General features: G+C 48.1%; 1 protein-coding gene across 1 annotated transcript in view; it reads left to right on the top strand.

Annotated features, from left to right (window-relative positions):
• The window catches only part of LOC142587523 (transient receptor potential cation channel subfamily M member-like 2), a 147,628-nt gene extending 125,108 nt beyond the window's left edge, over nucleotides 1-22,520 (top strand). The window contains exons 30-32 of the mRNA XM_075698598.1: nucleotides 6,240-6,419; nucleotides 10,315-10,446; nucleotides 22,417-22,520. Coding sequence (XP_075554713.1) covers nucleotides 6,240-6,419; nucleotides 10,315-10,425 — 291 coding nt within the window. The 3' untranslated portion in view covers nucleotides 10,426-10,446; nucleotides 22,417-22,520. The remainder of the gene's footprint in view (nucleotides 1-6,239; nucleotides 6,420-10,314; nucleotides 10,447-22,416) is intronic.
• Nucleotides 22,521-23,733: the final 1,213 nt, after the last annotated feature.

The following is a 23,733-nucleotide window of genomic DNA, read 5'->3' as shown; positions in this document are numbered from 1 at the left end:
GTGGCTTGGACTCGCACCAAAGGTCGGGGGTGTCACTCTTGCCAAAGGTCGTGGGTTCGAGTGCCTGAATTAACTCTATCTCAATTGACTTGGCCTTTTTTCGTCATGATGAGTGGTTTTGGAGCCAGATGAGGAAGACGACGACAACGAACGTGCGAGCAGTGGCACTATCGCGTCTCTGCTCGAAGCGAGCTCACATGACTCTCTCTACCGCACGCCGTGTTTTCAACGCCACCGGCTGGTGAGGCATTTAATGCTTCCGCCTTAAAAATTGGTGAGCGACTGTGCTCAGCAGGTCCAGGAGCAACCTGAAATATGTCGCATTCTGGACGAGCGTGGGCATTTTGTCCAGGCGCTTGTCTTGTATAGACCGTCGCCGGCAAGCCGACGTTCCTATCACTTGTAATGTACTGAAGGCACGGATGTGTATTAGCTGAGTGCCGATTGTGTGTATGTATTTTTCTTTTAGTTTCCGTGCCACGCATTGACGCAGCAAACGTACGACTGGCTATTGAAATCTGCAGGGACGCGTTGATTGCCCGTCGAAGTTATTACGTTTGCTTTAATTTTGCGCATATCTGATTGAGATTGTTTATCCGCCGATAGCGGCGTGCGTGCTTATAATTAGTATCTTAAATAACAAAGGCATTTCGTGTAGGGTTCCAATTGGCTATAACCAGGTTCGACTGTTAGTGTTGTGCTGCGCCTAATATTGGGGCGTTGGCGCTTCTTGAGCAATTTCGATAATGAAATATATATGCTGACGCTGAGTAAGTTAGCTTTGGAGGAAAGCCTTGCATCGTCACTCACATGATAGGGTGCGCAGACGTAATACATTACAGTCTATTGCCTTGCAGATATGGCAACCATCTAAATAAAAGAAATCAGCTTTAACATACAGCGCAGGGCTGCCGTCGAAGTTTAGCTACTAAATATTCAAGAATACGCTTGGAAATTGTTATGCTCCAAGTATCCAAGTATCCAAGCTCGATTTGCATTAGATGCTACGCATTCTGAATAGTACGGATTCTAAATAGTCCGAACCATAAAATGTTTTTAAAGAGTTTACGAATTCGTTAAGGTCGTGCGCATTTCTGCGGGGCGTAGTGTTGCACCCTTCAATCACTATCATTTCTCTATAGATGTATCACTATTTTAACAGAACTATAATGGTAAAAAAAAAACTCGGGGAATTTTTGTAACAGTTGCACAGGGATTTTAAAATAATGAGAAAACGTTGTAGGTAACAGATTTAGCCTGTCACAGAAGTAAGGCGTGGCTTGTTTATTTATATATTTTTCTTTCTGAAATACTTAAAAGGGGCGGATCGACGCTGAATGCAGACTGCATTTCCAATGCCGAAGTTCTTGCTGCTCCGTCAGGGAGTCTTTTTTTTTTACCCGCTAACGTGCATGCTCCATCTGTGAAGTCGGCGAGATTATGTGTGTTGCCGGAAGGGAAGCGAGCACCTGAGGAGGAAGGCGCCTGGAGGTGAAGAGAGTCACGTACCGGCGAAAGGACAAAGGAGCGCGCTGAGCGCGCGGCAAAGCAGCACCTCCTAGAGGAAGGTCTAGGTGGCGTTGAGCGAAGCGGGGAATGAGAAAGGAGACGAAGCGCGACGAAAGAGGAGGGTAGGCGGAGGCGCGCTGGGTTGACCTCCTCTGGCAGTTGTTATGGGTTCTGTGTGCGCTGTGGACGTACCCTGTTCGTCTCGTGATCGAAAGGCCGAACGAGAGGGACAGAGCGGCGACGCAAGCGGCGGCAGGTAGAGCGCGAGTCGACCGACCCCGAAGTCCTCGCCAAGCGCCTGGCACGAGCTGAACACTTCCGGCAAAAGGCGTGGGCTCGGCGTGTCCAGGAGACTAAAGGGAATGGCACCCATACGCCTGCGCGTAACCCGCTTTCACGAAATGAAACGTCACTGTACATTCTTTTGCGCCACCTAATGATCACTCCTGTATGTCTGTCGAGATGTGTTCACTGTCGTCGCCGATCAAATAGAATGCCCTATAGGCCTCGTACACCGCCTATAGAGGCGCCACTGATAGCCACCTAGCGGGCGCTTCCAAGAGTACGCGCGGGAGCAGCAGCAGACGACAACCCTTTGCAGCAAGGATGGCTGAAGTTCGCGGCTGCGATTCCTCCTTTGTTCGGGTGCCAGGCTGCTGTTTCTGCGGTGATAGCTGTAGGGAAGACGCTGACCTCTGTGGGAGAGGGTATGAATACGATGTTACCGGTGTTCAGGACAACATGGGTCCACATACGTGCCAGGTGCGTCCCGCAGCCAAACGCCATGAACCCCATTTACATGAAGTGGAGCTCACGTTAACTAGCCGATAAATTTTGTTGCGTAATGCGACCTCTCGATCGTTTTCTTTAATTCTATCCTTGCCGTAATGCTGCTTGTGTACCTCAATAATCAGCACATGTCGTTAGTGCAGACTTATATCAAACAAATCCGCACGGTACGATGTCTGCATATGCCGTTGTGAATTTTCTGCCGATGAATACACGTGACATCGCCGAATAAGTGCAGTCGAAGACGCCTCAAGAAGAGCGATTGCGAATTTATTGATGGAAACTCGTACACTAGTCAACGAAGTCACCAAACGCACGGCTTAATAAAAGCGCGTGTTAGTGCTGTACCGCCAATGCAATTCTGCTGCATACGCCGATGAACTGCCGTTCCCGCTGCAGTTTTTGCAATTTTAAATTCCCCAAGGGAGCTGCTTGAAAGGGTACAAAGCTAAAGCCTCACTAACTTTTCATTACTTTTTTTTAGATTGCTAGAGAGAGGTGCCACATGATATATTTAAAGGCAGAGCAGCGCCATTCAAAGTAGATGAGCGCTGGCGGCAAGGCCGGGTTTAGTCCTCTGCAGCGTAAGCATAATGATAAAGAAATCAGTTGAGTACAAAATTCACGTGCAAGAAGGGACTACGTCGTGAAACAAATCGCTTGGTGTGTTAAGTCTGCTGAGGCACATCGAGGTGTGATGACTTCCCAAACTTGACGGGAACCTTTCAGCGAAAAATGGAACAAAAATACCATATGCAGCAACTATTAGCAATTCTCGCCCTGAACTACCTATATTCTAAACAAATTTTAAAAAACGCGATGGCTAAGATGTCCTCGGGCGAAAAGAATAAAGCTGTTAAAGAAGCACCTCCTTGGTATCATTCCGATAGAACACCAGCGTGATTTATACCCTTTACAAACGAGGCAGAGTGAAAACCTCGCAGCTCAAAAGAATCAACAAGGGTTATGCATGGAGCCACTAGCAACAGTTCAACATTTAACAGTTAAACAGTTAAACAAAAATTAAAAACAGTCAAACAAAAATAGATGCAAGAACATGAAGTGCGCGACAGCTGATGCGAGGATTTACCGGGCCACATAAAACCAACAATTTCAGTTCTTGCAAACTTCAGTAGCTTTAACATACAACACAATGCGCTCGAGCAGTCGTGCTGCCTAGCTAGCGCAACGCGGTAAAGAAGCGGAAAACAATATAAGCGGCAAACGGCATTCCGAACTTAAGCGAAATGCCTTTAAACCGCATGCTGCACTGCACACGAACTTCGTCGCTTACGCGTCTAACTATGACCGAGTGGAAAAAAAACACCGACGAGACAAAGGAAAGGATGATAAGAAATTTCCCGCCGAAGCGACGATCAATTTTTGCTACCGTTGCTCCCGCTGATGAGGCTTTGCGTGGAATGATTAGAACCGTATAGCCGATATTTGAGCCCTCACCGTGCAACAATTCCTCTTCGACATTCCTTGAAGCTTTGGCCACCCCGCACATGCGAAGGGTGTTGCCTATTTTGCTCCGAAAACGCGAATAAGACGGAGAAGCACTATCAACGAGGCAACAAACTACGGCGCGCGCCTGGCTCCTCTCCCGTGTGTTTTGCGCAAGGCCGCCACCAGTGGCGCGTCCATCGGCGCGCACTACGCGTATAGAGTGCAAAGCGCCATGATGACCAAGTGGCTCTCGCGCGGTGCGAAATGAACGCAGCGGCGATGGGTGGCCGATATGCCGAAGTAGCGTGTAAATCACGTTCCATGCGGATGCCGGTTAAAACGTCGAAGGCAGGCTTCAGAGGAAGCTTTAGCTCGGGTCCAACTCCGACGTGACCTATTCAAATACATGTAAAACACAGAAACGCTTTTAACCCATGGACCTATTTTAATGAAATTTGTTACATTTGGGAGAGAAAGTTAAATTCTAGTGACTGTTGGAGGGGGAAGGCAAAAGTGAAGATGAGTTGCAAAGGGGGGATCTAGGGAATCGCTGGCTGCAGAGTTTAGCGAGAGCCCAGCATACTTCTTCTGATAGGTCAGTTCCGCGTTAATTGGGCTGTGGCATTTGCGTTCGCTCGATTCGATTGTCTGGACAATGTATTCATGTGTACGGTTGCTTAAAAAGTCGAGGTCTGTCAATGTCATCGGGGCCATTGAAAGAACGTAAGTCGGACACTGCGGGAATGTCATAATGACCGTAAGCGAGTGCGCGAGTGGGACTCAAAGTGCGAACTCTTCCTGAAACAAAACCACGCAAAATCGCGGCTGAAACGCAAGCTGACTGATGGAGCACCTGTCTTCAGTGAGGAAGTCGATGGTGCCTTGTTCAAGTACTTGGAAGAAAAACGGAGGTCTGATCGCGCGGCCAATAACGGGGTTTTAAAAGAACAAGCACTAAAAATTGCCGACGTATTGAACCTGGGGAACTTCAAAGCATTGTCGCATTACGTAAACCGGTGGAAGAAACGGTTTGGTCTGTCTATGCGCATGCGAACAAATGAGAGCCGGAAGGTGCCATCGGATTTTGGTGAGCGTGAATTTACGCACTCTTAAAACTACACGGATTACAATGTGTGTAGTATGGAAAAGACTACGGTCAGGATGGACATTCCTGCCAACAGGACGAACAATGTCGTTGGCGAAAGCAGCATTCGTATTGTGAATACGGGATGTGCTATCCGTGGGTTTACCGTAACACTAGCAGCCCGTACATCTGGCCACAAACGCAAGCCGTACGTGACACTGAAAGGACAGGGAGCATTCCAGCGAGAGCCTATTTGCAGCTGCCGAATTCCACGCAAGTTATCTTATATTTCTTAACTTTCAAATGTTTCCTATGGCTAGCGCTTCATTCTCTCTTTTCTTTTCGCAGACAACGTGTGTCTCATATCTTAAAAAATGGATGGATGAACGGGTATAAGTACCTGGAATGGTTGCGAGAGGCTTGGGGTCCTGACTGCGACGATGTTTGGCGTCTGATTGTCATCGATCAAGCACCAGTACACAAAACAGAAGGTTTAACTTATGCTGTATAGGCACTCGACTCATATGTTGCGTACATCCCTGCTCGGTGCGCTGTCATTCTTCAACCAGCTGAATTGTACTGGAACAAGCAATTTCAGGAGTTCGCTCAAGTGTCAGCGGGAAGAATTCACGAGGCGTGACAAAAGCACGATCAAAGGAAATCTGTGCAAGGCGTCGCGGCAGCATGTCTTCAACTTCGTGTCGAATGCGTGGGCCGCGCTACCCGAACATGTGATTGGCCAATCTTTCGAGGGCTGCGGCATCAGCACCGCGCTCGACGGAAGCGAGGACGACGAGCTCGACCAACGACTAGCGGGTGTTGGATCGCCATCGGTTTCCCGTGATCGCAGTGCCCTTACTGACGAGTGTATAGACCTAACGTTTTGTTCCCACTCAGAAGTCTTTTGGTGGCTTAGTGACGAAGACTAGGGTGCGCATTAATGGTCTTTCTCTATTTTTCGCAATAAACTTCAGGTGCATGCTTACGCAAGGTTTCTTTTTCTGTTTTTATGCGTTGGGCACAATAGGCCGTGCACGGCAGGCGACGGCCATTTGCTGAGTGCACCAAATGGCTGCCATTTTGAATTCAGTGATCGGACCAAGAGAGCGCCCCCCCCTGTCTCTGTGCCCCTTCTGCATTTTTTTTTTTTTTTTTGCTTTCAGACCTAGCAAGCGTTCTTGCCCAAGTTGTCCGCGATTATCTCATAATTTTCGGTCGGGGCTTGCTCGGTAGTTTACGGTATAAGTGTAAAATACCATTCGCTACTTTATTTCTGTGGGCGGGGTTTACTCGTCCAGCGGTGTGAACATGCAGTGTGGTCCAATTTTTTTTTATTGTAATGGGCAATTCAGCGTGCCGATTAGCGACGCACTCGATGCTCATTGAGTGTCACATCATTACGTTGCAGTTTTTCTCGGAGTGCCTCCAGGAGCAACCCGACACGGCTGATCCCAGCCAGGCGATGGAATGCTCGATTGCTCGCCGCGGCTACATGGACGATCCGATGAACACGGATAATTGCTGGAGAGAAGTCGAGCTCTGGAAAGTGCATTACGGCGGAAAGGAAACGCTGGGAGAGAAGTTCCAGGTATAGGGTTTAGTCTTAAAATGACCAATATTTTTTTGTCCGAAAGTGGCTCTCTATTATAATATAAAACCACCGAAATCTCGCACACCATGAAGCCATGGAAATAATAGCGATATATAACAGTTCAATTATTTGAAGTTCAGAAATAATTAGAAAAACAGGAAATCAAAATGGAGCAAAAGACGACTCGGTGCAGGCGGAAGCCGAACCCGCATCTGCCATTACTCATTAGGTCCTACGTCATTGAGCCAAAGCGTGTACTTAGATTTAAGTGCCGGTGGTGGTCAAAATTAATCCGGAGTTCCCGACTACGGCGTGCCTCACAATCAGGTCGTGGTCTTGGCGCGTTTAGCCCCGTAATCTAATTTTAATTTTAATTGAGCCACAGAGGCGGTCGCCCTCCCGTTACACCTTCGTGGGTGTTTCTGTGTTTCTACTAGATCTGGCTGTGGTAGTGTTTGACAATGCTGTTCATGACGGTGGCGGCGGATGTGTAACCTGCCAGCCGTAGGTGCCACGTTGCATGTGAGCTTAGCAGGAGGCATGTCATCGCGTCTTAGCGTTGTACGGTTGTATCTAAAAAAAAATCGAGCCCCTCCGGTCCTTTTTTTCGTCTCCCTCATTGTCTGTCTGATAAAAGCTATATATGTTGTGGATAGTTTTGCACTTCCCAATGAATGATGTGCGAAATTCTGTAAGCAGGCATTCTCGCACATCTATCTTGCCATAACTAAGATGGCCGCATTCCTGTTCGAAGCACTGTCTAAGCTGTGGTGGGCGCTTTGAACGCACGAATGATAACGAATGATAACTCGAACGTAGGGTGGCAGGAACACTATCACCGGCCTCCATATTTATACCTTAATGCGATTCCAGCATCGAGGTCGGCTATCTTGGTTAGGTCAAACGATTTGTGCGAAGGAGCACGATTGTTGGCTCTAGGGCGTGGGTATGATTCCCGGTTGCAGCGGACGCATTTAGATGAAATCGAAGTACAAAAGCGCTCGAGTAATTAGATTTAGGCGTTTGTTAAGGAAGCCAAGATGTTCAAAATAATATGGAACCCTCACTACGGCGTGTTTCCCAATAATATCGTAATTTTTGCCCGTAAACCTCCTGAAATATCTTTACCCTCTCTCCTTGTGCCCAGTCAGCTTGAGTGCACTTCACTTGGAAACGGCATGTTGCTTTGCTGTAACAAAGAGAAGCATAAGCTGTGGCTGTGGCACTGACTTTGCTTACCCATAAGGCCAACGACATTTCACCTAAATCCCTGGCTATAACTCTTTTGTCTCTACGAATATTTCAGGCCTTCGTCGGTCTTAGAATGCGTGTATTAAGCGCTCCGAAATGTGCCTGCATGCAGAAAAGACATGCTATCTTTTTAGTAATTCTAGGGTAAACTGTGCAACTTAAACAAAACACGGTCAATCTGTCTAAAGATCCTGCTCTGGTATATCTTTAAAACGCGGCAATCTAGCATCAACGCCCGTGGGCAGTCTGTGTACTGAGTCTCACCCGCCGAACTACTTAAGAAGGCCGGGATCCTAACACTACAAAACAGAGCTAGACTAGCCCAGGCTAAGCTCCTACCAACCAGCTCCTACAGCTCCTACACCAGCTCCTACACAACAACATTGGCATTGGTACCTGCTAATACAGCCGGCTAAACCTCCCAGAAATCTTTTTTATCACTTTTTCATGAAATAAAGGGAATTGAATGGAATGTAATAGCCAAACTGAAACGCGGCCAACACGCACATAAACACACACAAACACTCAATGTCTATCCCTTTTCCACCGATCGATTTAACAAGTTATTCTTCCCATTAGCGATCAGAAAGTGAAATAAGCTAAGCGAGTGCTTTATTATTATCTAGCTCATTGCATATATTTGCTAGCTCTTGGAAAAAATCTACTCACCTTAAAGCTTTGATTTCCTCGCTCTGCTCTGCGATGTCTATGTGCCGGCACTTTTTCCTTAACTAGCTATCTGCGTATTCAACACTATTATTAACACTCCCTGTAAACAGCCTCCTTTTATATACCCCCTATAGCATAATTAATTAGCTACCTAATCTTGCTTGTGCCCCCCCCCCCCCATCGATGTTCTAGTATTCAAAAAGTACACCCATTCGCTCTGTATATGCTTTCTTATTGCGAAAGCAATTGAAAGCAATTATATGGACACTCCAGGCGAACTTCCGCCGTCGCCGTCTTGATGTTCCGTACAAAGTCCAAGTGCGATAAGATCGCGACCGCGAGCCGTATGCTGTAGGTGGGACGAATAGCTTCCGAGAGTGCGCCGAGATGGATGGTGGCCTGATACGGCGGCGTATTCTCACGCGCGCAAGGGAGGACGGCGGGGAGGGTTCGCGCCGTCTTCAAAAGCGCGCAAAGGGGGGAGCGGGGAGATGTGCGAGTCCTAGGAGGGCTATTCCGCCTATTCCTGCTATTCCGGCTGCGGCGGCTGAGCGCGGCAGCATGCAGGCCGGAGATCTTGGAGGCAATCTGCGGTAGGTTTGAAAGATAAGCGGCCAGAGATAGGTTATGGCTTCGCGTGCGGAGTGTTCTCGCGAGCCTAGCACGCGTTGAAAACGATAGACAGCACGAAGGAAAATTCACTCACCGCTGCCGCCACACTTCTGATAGCGAGTATCCTCGGTCATCGAGTAAAATGTGTTGGTATTTGTCAGTGTTAGCGTGACAACGTGCTTATTAATTTGTTTATTAAGCAGAAGCTTACAGCAGGTTATGCAGCTCGGAAAGCTTTACGTGGTATACCTGTGTAATTTTTTTCCTACCGCAATCAGTGCTTCGTCTTTCGTGTGAAGCTGCGACTTCTTTACCGACACCAAAGTTTTGCAACCCCTGCACATGTGCATACTGTTTATCACGTTAAACACGTATGTTGTTTATCACGTATGTTTTGCCACGTCTTTCTTGGATTCGTTTGCTCTATTTTTGAACATCAGGTTCTAACTTGCTATATTGTCGCCATATCTTGAAACTGTTATGCTGTATTTAATTATGTCGTTTTAGCAAGCAAAGATAGTTTGACTTGACACTCTTGTAATTATAGAGTGCATGTAAATTTGCTGTGTTCGCAGCTCGTACCATTGTACTTGGCCTTCTTGTCTTAATCAAATCAGGGATTGACCCCCCAGTATGTATAAATTAATAAATACATAAAATGATGAAGTGTTGCAGTCGCCCAGGACAGTGCCATAATAACATTCACAAATACACAGCCCTCACCAGCCAAGCGAGCAGTGTGGGACGGGAAACTGGAGCTAATGCGGATAGAGAGAGTCCATGTCCCTATCGTAGAGACCTATATGCTCCATGTCGAATAATGCCATAAGAAGATATTATGGTTTAATATAAAACTCATGTGTTTCGTAATGGCATAATAAGCATATTTGACATGTCGCATATAAATCATGGGAACGCGTGTGTTTCTATATGGAATCATCTCAATGCTCATAGACAGAATAAGGGGATTGTACAGAACGTGCCCCATACAATATATGGGAACATTAGGGTTGTTATGATGGATCTCTAGATGTTCATATTGGATTATTTGATAGCAAGCATGTGCCATTTCTTTAAGGGTGACGGCATTTCGATGCGAATTAGTAGTAGTCGCTTCCTCTATGCTAACCTATTTTGTGCTTTACTGGGTTGCATTTGTAAAGGATTAGTGTTTCCCCATTACATGATGTACAGTGGGTGAGAACCTCTAGCAGAAGGACTGCCGTTTCTGTTTTACCATCCTACATCAGAACCGTAGTAGTAAAAAGAATATACAACTGCGCAACAGCATGCTGATATAAGAGTTTTGGCTTTACTGATAAAGTGCTATTATTTAAAGCCTTTCTATTTCTGTTCTCAGCCCAATGTTGTATGGAGGCTCGTTACCGATGACCTGTTTCTCAAGTTGCCTTCGGGACACAGCAACCTCTTCAATGAAGTGTGGAACTTTCAAGGCACATTGACGATGTGACATCGTCTAAAAGGAACATTGGTAAGCTTTTTCTAAAGATAAACAGAAATTCGTATTTTTGTTGGAATTTCTTTTTCACTTTCCTGCAGATAGCCTCCCCTATATTCAGGCTTGTATAATGGTTATACTGAATACGTCCGTAAGTGACAAGTTTCCACAATAATAGCACGCAAATTGCCATCATAATGGCGCAGAAAGATGCAAAGCAAATTCATCGTACGAGTTCCCTTTCTAGCTTCGTGTCGCTCTGAGGTGTCATATTTTTCCCTTTCATAGATCTTTTTCCTGCTTTGGTATGTCCGCAGAACGGATTTACTTGTCGAAATACTTAATCGGCCAGCTCATAGCATTTGCGTGTAAGAGCTATTCTTAATGTGCTACCTCCCGCGAGTGCCAAAATTTTGTTAACGTCTGTCGACCATGTTGTAATTGTAGCACAGTCTTTTGTATCGTCTTTGTCTGTAGGGCAGAGGCGGTGTCTTAGGAAGTATGTTTGAGCCGCATGTCAGCACGTTCCTATAAAATGACTCGCTATTGAATGTGCGCCCCAAGGATGAAGCTGGGCGCTCTTCTCACAATGCGCTATCTTGTGGAGACAACCAGTGGTAGTTTCGCAACCGGACTGCGACACTAGCCATCATCACCATCATCAGCTTATCTTATTTTCCACTGGAGGGCGAAGACCTCTCCCTGCGAATTCCAACTACCCCTGTCCTGCCGCCAATCGATTCCAACTAGCTCCTGCGAATTTTCTAATTTCATCACCCCTCCTAACCTTCTGCCGTCCTCTACTGCTCTTCCCTTCTCTTGGCAACCATTCTATAACTATAATAGTGCACCGGTCACCATCTAACCTACGCGTTACATGACCTGCCCAGCTCCATTTTTTCTCCTAATGTTAATTTCTGTATCGGCTATCCCCGTTTGCTCTCTGATTCACACCGTTGTCTTCCTGTATCTTAACGTTACACCTAACATTCTTCGTTCCATCGCTCCTTGCGCGGTCCTTAACTTGTTCTCGAGCTTCTTTGTCAGTCTACAAGCTTCTGCCTCATATGTTAGCACCATTAGAATGCATTGATTGTACACATTTCTTTTCAATTACAATGGCAAGCTTCCAGTCAGGATCTGGCAATGTCTGCCGTAGGCGCTCCAACCAATCTTTATTCTTCTGCGGATTTCCTTCTCATGATCAGGGTTCCCTGTGATGAATTCACCTAGGTAAACGTACTCCTTCACAGACTCTAATGGCTGACTGGCGATCCTGAACTCTTGTTCCCTTGCCAGGCTATTGATCATTTTTTGTTTTCTGTATATTAATCTTCAGCACCGCTCTTACAATTTCTCAGTTAAGGACCTCAATCATTTGCTGCAATTCCTCCGCAGTGCTGCTGAACAGGACAATGTCGTCTGCAAACCGAAGGCTGCCGAGATATTCGCTGTTGATCCTCTCTCCTAAGCCTTCCCAGTTTAATAGCTTGAATACTTCCAAGCATGCAGTGAATAGCATTGGAGAGATTGTGTCTCCTTGCCTGACTACTTTTTTATAGGTATCTTTATATTTGTGGATAATTAGGGTAGCTGTGGAATCTCCGTAAATATTTTCCAAGATGTTTACGTAAGCCTCCTGTATTCCTTGATTACGTATTGCCTCTATCACTGCTCGTATCTTTACTGAATCAAATGCATTTTCTTAATCTATGAAAGCTATATAGAGAGGCTGATTGTACTCTGCGAATTTCTCGGTGACCTGATTGATGACATGGATGTGTGATCCATTGTAGAGTATCCCTTCCTGAAGCCAGCCTGTTCTCATGATAGACTGAATTCCAGGGTTGCGCTTATTCTATTGGAAGTTAACTTGCTGAATATTTTTACAATACTGGAAGTAAGCCAATGGGCCTATAATTGTTCAATTCTTTAACGTCTCCGTTTTTGTTGATTAGTATAATGTTGGCATTCTTCCAGTTCTCTCAGAACCTTGAAGTTATGAGCCAGTTCGTATAGAGGGCCGCCAGCTTTTTATGCATTATGTCTGCTTCATCTTTGAGTAAATCAACTACGATTCCATCTTCTCCTGTTGCTTTTCCCCATGTCATTTCTGGCAAGGCCCTTCTAACTTCATCGCTAGTTATAGAAGGAGCCTCTGTAACCTGTTCATTACTACTTTGAATGGAGGGATCGTGGCTGCTCTGGGTACTGTAGAAGTCAGTATTGAATTCTTCTGCTGCTTTTTCTATATCTTCGTAAATGCTGATGATAATACCCTGCCTATTTTCAGTACATATATCTTCGCTTGTCCTAGGCCAATTTTTCTTCTCAATGATTTCACGCTGTGTCCATTTTTTACTGCTAGTCTTTCTTACGTTATAATTTCGGATATCCCTTATTTTCTCCTCGTTGATAAGTTTTGACAGTTCCGCGAATTCTATCTTATCTCTTGAGTTTGACACTTTCATTCTTTGTCATTTCTTTATCAGCTCCTTTGTTACTTGGGAGAGCTTACCTACTGTTTGCCTTGGTGCCTTACCTCCCACTTCAATTGGTGCTTCTGGAGCTAGCTTATTTATGATTTCGTTCATCACGTCTATGTCACCTTCATCTCTCTGTATTATACTGCATATTTCTTTGCAATTACCAGCCTGAATTTGTCTGCTTTTTGACAATTTGACTGCGTCTGGGTTGGCCTGTTTCTTCTTGATCAATTTTGGTCTTTGTCTCTTCAAATTGAGATGAATCCTAGCCCTCACTAACCTATAATAACTGCACCTTACCCTACCTAGCACTTCTACATCGTGCACTATGCAGGGATCGGCAGAAAGCGTGAAATCAGTATCATTTCTTGTTTCACCATTAGGGCTTTTCCAGGTTCATTTTCTGTTGCTACGCTTCCTGAAGAAGGTATTCAGTATTCGGAGCTTATTCCTTTTCGCGAATGCTACAAACATCTCTCCTCTAGTGTTCGTAAAATTGATACTGTATTTGCCAATTGCTTCTTCACCAGCCTGCTTTTTCCCTACTTTTGGATTGAAGTCGCCCATGACAATAGTATACTGAGTTTGCACTTTTCTCATCGCTAATGCAACATCTTCATAAAACTGTTCTATATCTTCATCATTGTGATTAGAGATTGGAGCGTAGGCTTGTACTGCCTTTATTCTATACCTCCTATTTAGCGTTAATATGCCTACTACTACCCTCTCATTAATGCTGCAGAATTCTTCAATGTTGCCCGCTCTGCCATATGGATTAGGAATCCTACTCCGTATTGCTTCTTATCTGGGAGTCCACTACAGCGGTGGACGTGGCTGGTCAGCATTGTATAAGCCTCACCAGTTCTAACCTCACTAAGGCCAATTATATCCCACACACTGCCTGATAGTTCCTCAAAGAGTGCTGCTAAGCTAGCTTCACTCGAAAGAGTTCGGGTGTTAAACGTTGCCAGGTTCTGTTTACACGTTTGGCGGATCGAGTGTTGATTGTTGGTTCACTGTCGCCGTCACAGACGATGGGAGCACGAAATTTCTGGAAAAGGGCGTTCTACGGCATTTCCTCACGGACTGCGGTAACCGCCACGGTTGTTTGACAGATGCTCCAGCTAATTGCTGGGTCATCCCAGTTAATAAGACAGGCCAGTTTCAGTCAAGCATGGCAATACTTGTCTGCGAAGCTCCCCTCCTTTCTGTGTGTTCAGTGAAAAAAGGTGCGGGAGTGATTGTGTGAACCCTCGCCATCAACGCGGATCCTTGGGCGACTTTGGACGCTCCGATTGGATGAAGGTGGGACGGCAGATTTCCCTGGCCTATGGATCTAGGGAGGACAGTGTCACGATCGGCCCGAATTCGTGAAGGAGGCAGGGCTCGAGGCACCCTCCGTTACACTCCCGCAGCGTGGTGGTGATTAACGATGACTGGCCGCCGAGCAGCTGTGCTCGTCGGTGTTTACTTGGTGCGTTGACCAATGTTGCCCACCGAACCAGGCGGGCGTCACATGCTTGTTCAGCCCCTTACCTCCAATTTGTTTATTAACTACAAAAACAAACGCCCAAGTTCTGAGCTTAAGGCTCTGCCGCCGTCCCAGCCAAGTCGGCGGTGCCTGCTATCCAGGCGAGTAACGGTCCGGCGGCCTTCGTGGTCGAGTACTCTACCGTTGTTGACGATCCGGGTGTGGCAACGCCGGGTGCTACCTGAGCCACCCTCGCTCAGTACGGAGGGTCCGCAGTGATCGGCCTTGTGAGTGGTGCCGGGCTTGACACCGGCCCAATGGGCGCCGCACCACTCTCAACGCTTGCCGCCTCCGAGGTGGGCGGTGCTCTGCTGGAAGCAACTGGTCTTGCCGCTAGTCCTCCTGCGGGCTGGACTCCTGAAGTGGCAGTCGAGGGTGCAAGCCAGGTTCCGAGGCGAGTTCCAACATAGTTGGCGTGCCGGTGCCATGTGGCCCCGTTTGGCATGCGGACGAGCAGCGATGAGGTGCTGGCAGGAGACACCACCTTTCCGGCGGACCATGGTGGGCCAGGACGGAAGTTCCTGGCGAAGACTGGAGCACCTGACTCCGGCAAAAGCCCGGGATGGCAACCTCGATCAGCAGCCAGCTTTGCTTTAGCTGCTTCAGGAGCGCTGTGGATCGGAGGTCCGGATGTAAGACGTCCAAGGGTGTCTTGGCCATCTGAACCAGCAAAAGCTCACATTGGCACGGCCAGTGACATCGTGGGGCGTGGTCCGGTACTGAAAGAGTGCCCGGGCAACCTGCGTCCGGAAATCCCACAGACTGGCTCTTCTTGAGCTTGTGCTCGATGGTTTGCACCAACCACTCGGCTGCACCCTATGAAGCAGGGTGGTACGGCCGAACCATCATCCGGCGGATTCCTTTCTTCGTCAGCCAGGCCAGGTACTCTGTGATGGCGAAAGCAGGACCATTGTCGGACAGGATGACGTCTGGCAACCCCTGGGCAGCGAAAACCTGTCGCAGCGCCGCAATGGTCGCGCCTGCTGATAGAGTGGTGACAGTTAGAACCTCCACCTAATTTTAAAGGGTGCCCACCACCACGAGGAAGTAATGGTTCTTGAGAAGACCCCCAAACTCCACATGCAGGCTGGACCAGGGTCTCTGTGGGAACGGCCAGGGGGTGATTTCCAGATGACCTGAGGCCCACTGATACTCCTGGCAGACTTGGCAGCTCCGCACCATGTAAACAATGTCTTGGTCCAGGTCAGGCACCCGAACGTGGGACCGGACCACCATCCTGGTCTTTTCCACGCCAGGATGACCCGCGTGCAGCAACTGTAGGATCCTGGACCGAGACTTTGTGGGGCCACCACCCTGGAACCCCACAGTAGGCAGCCTTGCTGCAAGCTCAGGTCAGCGTCCTTGTGGCTGTAGGCCTGCTGAACCAATTGCTCCTCAGGGGCCACCGCCTTGACCACCTGAGGCAGGTCTGCGTCCCGGCTGGTCGCCTGTGATACCGCAGATCTGGAGAGTACCTGCGGGTATGCATGCTCTAGCATGAACACTTGCAGGTTCTGGAACAGCATCAGGCACCTCCGGCAAGGGCAGGCGGCTCAGGACATCAGCAGGTTCCAGGTCTTTTGCCGGACGATGAACCAGCTGGTAAGTGTAAGCTGCCAGCCTCAAGGCCCAGAGTACCACTCAAAGTGATGCCTGCACGGGAACTGCCTTGTCAGGCCCCAGTAACCTCAACAGCGGCTTGTGGTCCTAGACCGCCTGGAACTTCCGGTCCCACAGATACTGGTGGAAGCGTTCGACACCGAACATGAGGGCCAAGCCTTCCTTGTCCAGCTGGCTGTAGCGTTGCTCTGCAGCATGAAGCCGACGAGAAGCAAACGACACAGGGCCTTCCTGGACATCCCTGTCCCGGTGCGCCACGACGGCTCCCACACTGTACGGCGATGCATTTATGGTCAGGACGACAGGCTTCGCAGGATCGAAGTGTACCAGCAATGAAGTCTTGGTGATTAGCTCCTTGCTGTGCTGGAAGGCCCGGTCCTGCTCCTTCTTCCAGGCCCATTGTTGACCATCTCGAAGCAGATGATGGAGCGGCTGTAGATGCTCCGACAGATTCGGCAGGAAACTCCTGTAGAAGTTGATGAGGCCGACGTAGCTCTGAAGCTCATTCTTGTTCTGGGGCTTAGACGCCTTGAGCACAGCCTCAACATTGCGAGGAGCCGGGGCTAGGCCAGCCTGGGAAATGACATCTCCCAGGTGCTCAACACTGGGGGCCAGGAAAATGCACTTTTCCAGCTTGAGCTTGAGACCGGCGTCCTGCAGGTTCTAGCTGGTCTGCAGGTTCTGCAACTGGTCCCCGTCGCCGCTGACAGCAACCAGGATGTCGTCCCAGTACACCGCCACGCGCCTCATACCCCTGAAGAGGTCGTCCATCACCCTCTGAAATATGGCTGAGGACTAGGCCACGCAAAACGATAAGCGCGTACACTGGAAGAGCCCCAAAGTTGTCGATATTGTTACATGCTTCCGGGAGGCATCCTAGAGCACCAGCTGCTGGTAAGAATCCCTGAGATCTAGCTTGGTGAACTTCTGTCCACTGGACAACGCTGACCAGAGATATTCAATCCGGGGCAACGGGCATTTCTCTACGGTAGAGACGGGGTTGATGGCAACCTTGAAATCCCCGCAGATCCTGACCCTGCCGTCTCGCTTGAAGACTGGTAGGATTGGAGTGACTTATTCACACGTCTTGACGGACACCAGGATGCCCTCTCACTGTAACCATTGCAGCTCCTGGGTGACCCCGTCTTTCATGGCGAACGGCAGTGGGAGAGGCTTGAAAAAACGAGGCTGGGCTCGCTCAAGTACATAGATGCCAGACCTCGCGCCGGCGAATGTGCCCACCCCTGGCTGGTACAGGGACTCGAACTCGGTTAAGAGGCTGGGGACGCCTCTCACCACATGGAGGCTGGCTTCCTGGTACTCTGGCACTTGAACGCCCAGTACATGAATCCAATTTCGGCCTAGCAGCATCGACGATGACCCCTTGGTTAAGTAAAGAGGAAGGGTTACCTCCCTGTCGCCAAAGCGAACGCTGACCTGGGCCTGATCCTGGACCTGGAAGAGCTGCCCGGAGTGGCTGCGCAGCATCACGCCCGAAGCCTCGACAGACACGCCGTGGAAGGTACGCTTAAAGAGTTTCCCGGCCATGACTGACACACTGGCCCCTGTGTGGGGTGCCCGCAGACTTCGACGGTCAGCATGTACGGAAGCACCGATGACCGTACAAGGCCTGTGTGCCATATGTCGAAAATCGGGGGGTCCTCGGCCACGACGTGGAGCCTGGCCGCGGAATAACTCGAGTCTGCTGCCGCACGCCCCCGCCGCGTACCCAGGAGACGGCTAACTTGGCCGCAGGCTTGTGTGGAACCTGGGCTTGCACCAGGCTGCTGCTGTCCGCTGTTCGACCTCCCCCTTCGGCATACCCGTGCCAGACTCCAAGCTTTCCCGTACGTGAAGCATTGCGCTTGAGAGACCTAGCACTGTGAGGGAGAGTGGGCACCACCACAGCGACCGCAGGTACTGCCATTTGTCGCCAACTTATTGACCGCCGCTACCACCGCCGGTGAGCCAATTGCACAGGTAATCTCGCCGGCATCCTTGGCGGCAGGTTCCATAGCCAGCGCTGCCTTCACGGCGTTGTCCAGCGAGGCTCAGGAAGCTCCAGGGGGGGTGGTAATGCCGCAGAACAAATGGTCCCGGAACAGCGAGTCCAGCTGGTTCCCGAAGGTGCAGGCACTCTCTAACCCTCGTAGAGCAGCGACGAACTGCCCAAGTCTCTCCTTCCCTGCGGCTGCGGTTGTTGAAGCGGAAACTCTCCCTTAGTGTGGACGGTGCTGGGTTTAAATTCGAGCGCAGTATGGTGAGCAGCTCATCTAGGGTCTTAACATGCGGCGTGGCTGGCTTGAGAAGGTCGAGCAGGACACTGAAGATGCAGGTCCCGCTGCTGGCCAGGAAAATGTCCCGCACTTTGGCCTCGGGTGTTTATTTCCTCGAAAGAACACGCGGACTTCCTCATCGTAAACTGACCAGGCGCACCCATCTCCCTCGAACCGCTCGAACCTTCCGTACAGCGGCATGGCGGCAGCAACGTGGAGCGGTGTTTGCCGCTCGCGGCGGCGTGGTACGATCCGTGGGTACTCGTGGCCAGTGTCACGATTCGCCCGGGTTTGTCAAAAAGGCTAACATAATCCTAATCCATATAAAGGGGACGCCAAAGACTTGAAAAATTATAGACCCATCAGCTTACTGTCCGTTGCCTACAAAGTATTAACTAAGGTAATCGCACATAGAATAAGGAACCCCTTTAGACTTCTATCAACCAAAGAACCAGGCAGGATTCCGTAAATGCTACTCAACAATAGACCATATTCACACTATCAGTCAGGTGATAGAGAAATGTGCAGAATATAACTAACCTTTATATATAGCTTTCATTGATTACGAGAAAGCGTTTGATTCTGTCGAAACCTCAGCACTCATGGAGGCATTACGGAATTAGGGTGTAGACGAGCCATATGTAAAAATACTGAAATATATCTATAGCGGCTCCACAGCAACCATAGTCCTCCATAAAGAAAGCAACAAAATCCCAATAAAGAAAGGCGCCAGGCAGGGAGATACGATCTCCCCAATGCTATTCACAGCGTGTTTACAGGAGGTATTCAGAGACCTGGATTGGGAAGAATTGGGGTTAAAAGTCAATGGAGAATACCTTAGTAACTTGCGATTCGCTGATGATATTGCCTTGCTTATAACTCAGGGGACCAATTGCAATGCATGCGCACTGACCTGGACAGGCAAGGCAGAAGGGTGGGTCTGAAAATTAATCTGCAGAAAACTAATGTTTAACAGACTCGGAAGAGAATAGCAATTTACAATAGGTAGCGAGGCACTGGAAGTGGTAAGGGAATACATCTACTTAGGGCAGGTAGTGACGGGGGATCCGGATCATGAGACGGAAATAACCAGAAGAATAAGAATGGGCTGGGGTGCGTTTGGCAGGCATTCTCAGATCATGAACAGCAGGTTGCCATTATCCCTCAAGAGAAAACTGTATAATAGCTGTGTCTTAGCAGTACTCACCTACGGGGCAGAAACCTGGAGGCTTACGAAAAGGGTTCTACTTAAATTGAGGATGACGCAACGAGCTATGGAAAGAAGATTGATGGTTGTAACGTTAACGGATAAGAAAAGAGCAGATTGGGTGAGGGAACAAACGCGAGTTAATGACATCTTAGTTGAAATCAAGAAAAAGAAATGGTAGGGGGGGAGCATGGGCAGGACATGTGATGAGGAGGGAAGATAACCGATGGTCATTAAGGGTTACGGACTGGATTCCAAGGGAAGGGAAGCGAAGCAGGGGGCGGCAGAAAGTTAGGTGGGCGGATGAGATTAAGTTTGCAGGGACGACATGGCCACAATTAGTACATGACCGGGGTTGTTGGAGAAGTATGGGAGAGGCCTTTGCCCTGCAGTGGACGTAACCAGGCTGATGATGATGATGATGATGATGTCAAGGAGGGAGGGCTCTAGGCACCCTCCGTTAGATGCCCCGCAGCGTTGTGGTGATGAACGATGACTGACTGCCGAGCAGCTGTGCTCGTCAGGGTTTATTTGGTGCGGTGACCAATGTTGCCCACCGAGCCTGGCAAGCCACCGAGCCTGGCGGGCGTCACAAGCTTGTTACAGATAAAGGGGATTTAAGCGAACTTTTTCAGCTCCTTAGTGTGCTTCAATTCAATCATGCTAGACTGTTGAGACGTAACGTTCTCCACTACTCATGTGGGTAATGTAAATAAAACCAGCACTCCTCGTTCTCGATGAGAACATGTTGCTCCCTTCAACATCCTTAGCGTGGATGAATCGGATGACGACATGGACCAGCTACCCCTTTTGACATGCCCGACACCAGCTCTTACAAATGGTAGTAGTTGCGAAACAAAGATGCCACTTCCATTGCCCTCAGCAGCTCTAGTCTTCACACGTTGGCGCGCTTTAGCAGTGCTGGTGCGCTCCGACTTCCAAAGCACGCACCAAGTTTGTGCCACAGATTGGAATGTAACAATTCCAAATAATTATTATTAAGGTCACATTTCTTTTGTCTAACTACAACTTTCTTGAGACGAGCACTTCAATGTCTGGCGCTAGCCATGAAATGCGCTGAACGGGGCGCTCGGAAATGTGTGCATCGGTCAGTAGTGATGGCGTCAGTATGAGTTCACGGGTTTTTCCTTTTACGCAGCTTTTTTCATTGATGTGTTATACTAAGCAGGTGTCACCGATTTGCTGTGCCTTGGTATATACTCTGAGCGAAACAGACGTTTCTGTTTCTATACCTCAATTAATTGGCTGGTCTGAGACTTGCACTTCGTATTTCCGGATGACATTGAGATTCATTAAACAGTAAAAAAAAAACTTTTCATAATGTCTATCTTGACATCATTTTATCCTTTGCCACCCTCGCTTAGATTTCTGTTATCTTGGCACGGCGTTCTGTTTTGTACTAGACCACCTGTTAGCCGTTCTATGCACCACATGACCTACCAAAGTCGACTTCTGCCCTGAGTCTGAACTAGAATATGTTACAGCTTTTTGCTATCTTTTCCATACTGCCACGGTCAGGGCTCCTAATGTTATGCCTACTATTTGGTTTTCGATCGCTCGTTGCGTGGTCTTTGCCGCGTTCGCGAGCTTCCAGTATATATTCGAAGCTTAAGCGTCGTAACTTATTATTGGGACTGCTCACCGATTTCATACTTTAGAGGATATCGACAAGCTGTCGATCACCACTTTGGGAGTGTCTGCAGCTATGCCCTCCAGCTTTTTGTAATTCTAGAAATTTCACTCCGGTGATTTAGGTCGATTGTTACTCGAAACGCACACTAGCGATACATCAGCTACACATCATGAAAAGTTCTTTTCTGAAGAGTGCCGTGCTTGACAAATTGGTACATAACTTTAGGCGGAGCTAGCACAGTCAGTGCTAGAACTAACCTCTCTTGCTGGCTTCTTTTCTCATAGTCTAGTATTTTTGTCAGGGTGGTCTACATAAGCTTATTGCATATTCAATTTCAAGTCTGCCCTTGGACTCCGTCCTTTTACTTTCTCAACAATTTGTTGTAAGTCATGTCCAGTGTTGATGAAGAGGGCCGTCACAGTCATCAAAGGCAGGCTTTAAACGTTCTCAGCATAAGATTCTATATGTCACTTCCAGGCCTTCAGCAAACAACACCGGTAGATTGCATCTCTTTGTCTGGTGACATTGTGCACCAGTATTTGCGTGCGTTACTTTTGAACAGTTAAGGTAGCTGTAGATCCTTTAATGCGGAAACGATAAACTTTCGCGGCACATAATTGGCGCATATAGAGAATATTGTATCTCTGGTTGAGGTAGAAGCTGTGCCAAACAAGCAGGAAAATGATGCAGTGCTTAACAGATGACGCAGTTCTAGAAATTCTACAGTGCGGCGGTTTAGCTGGATGGACAGGTGATGTTCGGAACTGAAATGTATGTGAGGTGCCATTGGTGACCGGGAAGATGTACCGTAAGCTGTGACAAGGTGCAGAAAAAAGGAGCGAAGATGAAATTTGCTAAGAACTCATTTATTTTTACGTTGCATTACCTTATAAGAAAACTTGTAAAATTCTAATTCTGACTTGACTACCTAATGCTGTGCGCGAAACTAAACATGGCAGGTGCGGTCGAGGATTGGTGTTAACTGTAGAGATAATTTAGTTATATTTAGTTATAATGATGATAACAGTTATTTAGCCTCTAGACTTGGTTAGGGTCTATATGGAACGAGGTTAGCAGAGGCAAAAAAATGAAGCGCTGAAATGATCTTCACATGGTACAAAGCCTCCACCAGTGAGTGGGAGAAACGTTAGTGCACTTTTGCAATGTTCCCTTGATTTATTACCTAGGTTTTGTCTGTTCGGCGCTCAACATCCGGTATTTCATTTCAGATGCGAGGACGAGCGTGTTGGTCATGGGCTGAAGTGGACCATTCCGGGAAATGACAATTTTCACAAAAACACGAAACAATAAAAAATAACCGTCTGCTGTTCTGCTTTCTCTACCAGTTATTATACAAGGTGTTTTTTGTGCACACAGCCAGAAAATCCTGAAAATGGAGCATGTAACGTCGGGAAACATGTTATGTCTTATTTTGTCGCCAGTTAGTGAAAATCGATAATATGTTTATTTGGCGCACTTACGTGGCAATTGACAACAGTTTGTAGTTGCTGATGGGGTGATCAGATATCAATTTTGAAATCGCACCAAAACTACTACTGCTAGCCCCTACGGCACGATAAGGTTTATCACTTCGTTGCTGAAAGACGAATTCATCGCTTAAGAAGCGCAGGAAAACAACGTCTACACGAAACGTGAATTGACGTATTATGATTACTTTCGGTCAGCACCACGCAAGCCGAACCACCTTCCTTATTTTGACGTGAAGATTACGGCTCGTGGCTTACCATTGATTTCACTCTGACGTCAGTATTCCCAAACATTGGCCAGCACCTATCATAGTTATACTAGATGTTAGCTTACATGGTAACCCAAATGCCGCGATCATCACTTTGTCAGAAGTAGCAGGCAGCACGCGAGATAAAATAGTTGTGCTGCTGTGTTTATCTTTTTCGTTTACTATTGCGATAACGTTGATGACAGTTCGCGTCTAAACTTGGCTTTGGTCTTCATAGGGCGGCGTCACGTAGGCTGATCTTTTAGCCAGAAAAACATCGCGAAACTATGCTTTTCCAAGGAAAGTCTAGACAAGGTTGGCCAAACGATTAGCGTGCTAAGTGTAAGGAAGAATAATGGCACTGGAAACTATCGTATCCATCGCATATACTCAAGTAAAACTATTGCTTGGGCTAGTTGGTTCATGCTTGAATGAGTAAAGGCAGAGCGCAAAAGACCAGGCCTGAAGAAGGACACAAACGACAGGGGGTGTCGTCGCGTGTCGCCATCGCGTGTCGAGCGGCCAGTTCGCCGATCTAGCTGAGCGATCGTTGCGGCTGCTGTGTTTCCCGTTGAACCTTGACGAGTCCAATGGACCTCATCACATTTGGTGAAGGTGCGGAATAAGTCGTCAAACCTGGAACTTAGAAGCAGGACTCTGCCATCCATTTCCGCCATGGCCAAAGACCTGTCATCGCGTCCGGTGCCCACGATGTCCGCCGTGGCCTGCTCGGGTGCATTCCGTCAGCACGCCCCTGCCATTTTCAGTAGAACTGGAGACCATGACGTGGAGGACTGAGCTGCTTCCTATG

Source organism: Dermacentor variabilis, chromosome 7 (assembly GCF_050947875.1).
Source record: "Dermacentor variabilis isolate Ectoservices chromosome 7, ASM5094787v1, whole genome shotgun sequence".
Lineage (NCBI taxonomy): Eukaryota > Metazoa > Arthropoda > Arachnida > Ixodida > Ixodidae > Dermacentor > Dermacentor variabilis.
Note: the sequence above shows the minus strand (reverse complement) of the source record. Positions and strands in the feature narration are given on the sequence as shown.